Source organism: Notolepis coatsorum (assembly GCF_963971535.1).
Source record: "Notolepis coatsorum genome assembly, chromosome: 6".
Lineage (NCBI taxonomy): Eukaryota > Metazoa > Chordata > Actinopteri > Aulopiformes > Paralepididae > Notolepis > Notolepis coatsorum.
This window is the reverse complement of record NC_140170.1, coordinates 49,014,399-49,019,398: the sequence shown is the minus strand read 5'-3', so window position 1 is coordinate 49,019,398 and position 5,000 is coordinate 49,014,399. Positions and strand designations below refer to the sequence as shown.

General features: G+C 41.4%; 1 protein-coding gene across 1 annotated transcript in view; it reads left to right on the top strand.

Annotated features, from left to right (window-relative positions):
* Positions 1 to 5,000, top strand: part of ppfibp2b (PPFIA binding protein 2b) — a 242,077-nt gene that overhangs the window by 218,300 nt on the left and 18,777 nt on the right. Inside the window, exon 15 of the mRNA XM_084315553.1 lies at positions 21 to 162. Coding sequence (XP_084171679.1) covers positions 21 to 162 — 142 coding nt within the window. The remainder of the gene's footprint in view (positions 1 to 20; positions 163 to 5,000) is intronic.

Below are 5,000 nucleotides of genomic sequence, written 5' to 3'. Positions count from 1 at the left end.
CCCCCCCCCCCCCACACCAGAAATGTCACTTGGAGCTGAATAAGTACCAGACGCTCCCGGGGAAGCTGCGAGGAGGTGAGCTGAGAGCTGAGCTGAACGGAGACAGAGAGCAGTACCCGTCTCCTGGCGACCTGTCCCCCGTCCACAGAGACTACAGCCTCAGTGAGTTGAACAACGCAGCTCGACGACATGTACAACATAAACCCTGATTGTGCCAGAAGGTTCAAAGTCGGGCCGGGCTGAATGGTAGGGGGTTGGTTTAAAGGACCACATCGGTGTATGGTGATTAACCTACTGTAGCTTGAATGTATCTCCTGGTCACAAGCTAACATCGGTGTATGGTGAGGAACCTAGCTTAAATGTATCTCCTGGTCACAAGCTAACAACGAGGTATGGTGAGGAACCTAGCTTAAATGTATCTCCTGGTCACAAGCTAACAACGAGGTATGGTGATGATGAACCTAGCTTAAATGTATCTCCTGGTCACAAGCTAACAACGAGGTATGGTGATGATGAACCTAGCTTAAATGTATCTCCTGGTCACAAGCTAACAACGAGGTATGGTGATGATGAACCTAGCTTAAATGTATATCCTGGTCACAAGCTAACAACGAGGTATGGTGAGGAACCTAGCTTAAATGTATCTCCTGGTCACAAGCTAACAACGAGGTATGGTGATGATGAACCTAGCTTAAATGTATCTCTTGGTCACAAGCTAACAAAGAGTTGAGGGAGTTGAAAGTTAGTTGACCTCTTGCCTGCTAACTCATCCTTAGCCAAGAATGTTTCACTCTCCGCTTTATTTTCTGCAATGTGTTGGGCTTTAGCAGCTGTCTGTCTCTTTTATAATCGGGGGTGTTGTGCTGATTGACTCACTCTTTCTCTACTAACCCGCTCTAATGGCTTCCCTTCATATACCTTTGCACCGTCCGTCCTCCCTGTCTTTCCCTCTCTTGTGCCCTGGCTGAAGTTCGCTGTCGGAGTGCCAGCGCCCCCGCCTTAGGTACCGTACATACTGTATATTATTTACACAGGGAATACAGACGTACATTTTGGAAATTAATATTATGGAATTGTATATTCATGGTATTGATCACCTCTGTTCTCACACCTATGTTCTGTCAAGTCTATTTATATTTATGTAGCCTGTAGTTACATGTCTCAGAGGGTGGCACAGCGACCCACACACCCCCTGCGTCCAGAGGCCCGCGGAGCAGCTGCACGTCGGCTTTTGGGTTCTTGATAGGGATGCTCGATATTGGCTTTTTTACCGATACCGATATACCGATATTGTCCAACTCTTAATTTCCGATACCGATATCAACCGATACCGATATATGCAGGGCCCCCCCCCCCCCCCCCCCCCAAAAACGGAATAATTTCAGGTAATTAACATTACATATCTCTTGTTGTGGAATTAACACAACATTATGCATACTTTTGACAATAAATAAAATCAGAATTTGTTCTTACTTGCTTGCCTGGGTAAATAAAGGTTATAGAAATGTAAAAAAAAAAAAATATTTTTGAAAACCGATACCGATATTTTCCGATATCACATTTTAATGCCGATATCGGCCGATAATATTGGTAGGCCGATAGCAAGTTAAAGCGGGATGATGTGGTGAGTCGCTAGAAGCAGCTACATGACTCGCGCATGTGTCCCACAAAACATCCCACAAACGTCCCTCGCAAAAACGTCCACAATTTGCCTACGTGTCGCCCGCTATGGGAGAAATGAAAGAAACCATTCATTTTCAATGGGTTTCTCAACCATTCAAACGGAGAAGTCCGGTCGGGACGTCTCATATGTCGGGACATGTCGACCGTGACGAAGGAAATCTGACTCATTTTGTATAAGAAACTATTACGTAATCATCATGTGTCACTTAACAAGATGGGATATACTGTCTGTACAGTATCACAATCCCACGCGTCGGATGTATTGATGTGTCGTGGGTTGTGTTGCAGGTTAATAGGTTATACGCCTTGGAAGCTTATGAGTGATTAGGGAGTCGGGTTGAGTAACCGTGTTCACAGAGGATCAAAGTTACACCGCAGCTCCCCCAGCGAGGATTAGCAGGAGCTCTCGCTGAGTCAGAGAGCCGCCCCCAGATGATAATGCCTGACTCCCTGACATCAGCATCTGTGTACAGACGTGCACACTCACAAACACACACACACACACACACACACGCACGCACACACACACACTAAAGTGTCAGAGTAGTCTGTGTGTTGTGCGAGGGCAGGGAGTGCCCGCTCAGGGATCTGTGTGGTCCAACTGGCTTAGACGTCCACTGTAAACAAACAGGGACACAAGTTGACACCCTGCCTCTCTCACTGCACTCTCATCATCCTCCCCATACTTACTATACTATACTATACTTACTATACTATATCTACACTACTATAATATACTATACACTACTACACCATATCTACACTACTATACTATACTATACACCACTACACCATATCTACACTACTATACTATACTATACACCACTACACCATATCTACACTACTATACTATACTATACACCACTACACCATATCTACACTACTATACTATACTATACACTACTATACTATACTATACACCACTACACCATATCTACACTACTATACTATACTATACACTACTATACTATACTATACACCACTACACCATATCTACACTACTATACTATACTATACACCACTACACCATATCTACACTACTATACTATACTATACACCACTACACCATATCTACACTACTATACTATACTATACACTACTACACCATATCTACACTACTATACTATACTATACACCACTACACCATATCTACACTACTATACTATACTATACACCACTACACCATATCTACACTACTATACTATACTATACACTACTACACTATACTATACACTACTATACTATACTATACACCACTACACCATATCTACACTACTATACTATACTATACACTACTATACTATACTATACACCACTACACCATATCTACACTACTATACTATACTATACACTACTATACTATACTATACACCACTACACCATATCTACACTACTATACTATACACTACTATACTATACTATACACCACTACACCATATATGCACTACTACACTATACTATACACTAAACTATACTATACACCACTACACCATATCTACACTACTACACTATACTATACACTACTATACTATACTATACACTACTATACTATACTATACACTATACTATACTATACACCACTACACCATATCTACACTACTACACTATACTATACACTACTATACTATACTATACACCACTACACCATATCTACACTACTATACTATACACTACTATACTATACTATACACCACTACACCATATCTACACTACTACACTATACTATACACCACTACACCATACTGTAGCTACACTACTATACTATACACCACTACACCACTACACCATATCTACACTACTATACTATACTATACACCACTACACCATATCTACACTACTATACTATACTATACACCACTACACCATATCTACACTACTACACTATACTATACACTACTACACTATACTATACACCACTACACCATATCTACACTACTATACTATACTATACACCACTACACCATATCTACACTACTATACTATAGGGCTGGGCGATATGACCAAAAACGTTATCGCGATAACATTATAAAATTATTTTCATATAATTCGATATCGATAATTATCGTCGATATAATGTCCGTCAAGTTTAATTAACTTCTTATGCTGCTGCGAATGTCTCAAGTCGAGTTGATGTCGTCATCAGTCTGCGCACGTTAGCCGACAAGCGGAGTATCTCATGACAATAAATATGACACTAAAATACTCTCTTCCGCCACAATATATTGAAACGACGTCCACTGTATATCCCACACTACCATAAACGTGGCCTCAGAATTCAAAACACACACATACTCGGCACGTAAATATATAAAACAGTGCCGTGCAAGCTAGTTATCCTAGCCAGCCTGTTGGTTCTAAGCGGTGTATTCCATGACAATGTGCTAAATATGACACTAAAATACTCTCTTCCGCCACAATATATTGAAACAACGTCCACTGTATATCCCACACTACCATAAACGTGGCCTCAGAATTCAAAACACACACATACTCGGCACGTAAATATATAAAACAACGCCGTGCAAGCTAATTAGCCTAGCAAGCCTTGTTGTTGAGTGAGTCCTACCTCCTTCCGGGTCTCGGCCATCTCCTTCACTGATTGGTTGTTAGCTGTTGTGCGTAAGTACGTCATCACGTAACGCTGGTTGTTGTGAGTGAGTGTGCTGAGCCGAGGCTGAACGGAGCCAAGCTTGGAAAATCGATATATCGAAACTTTGCGACCACGTTTCATGTTTATTTCGAGGAAATAATTTATCGCGATAGTTATCGTTATCGTTTTATCGCCCAGCCCTACTATACTATACTATACTATACACCACTACACCATATCTACACTACTATACTATACACCACTACACCATATCTACACTATTACACCATACTTACACTACTACACTATACTTACACTACTATACTATACTTACTCCACTACACCATATCTACTCTACTACACAATGAGTGGGGAGCTAAATGTTACTGTAACGGGGGGCAAGTCTGCTCAAGTAAAATACTGTAAATAAGTCAATTACATCTATTTCCTCTTTATTAAACAGAGTTTGCTAAGAGCATGTATTAGTTATTAATTGGTTATGAAATAATAATATGTATTTTCCTCTGTAAATGTAGAGGAGATGTTCGACTGAGGTTATGATTAACGCTTGCTTCTATTTCTGACTTTCCTTTCGCTTCGCTAACCTCCTTCACCTCAGGATCTCCAGGGAAACATGACCTCTATGGAGTTGGTGGGTACTGCACTATGCTACCCCCCCCCCCCCCCCCCCCCCCCATCTGTAGTCTGTTTCAACCCAGTGGGTCCC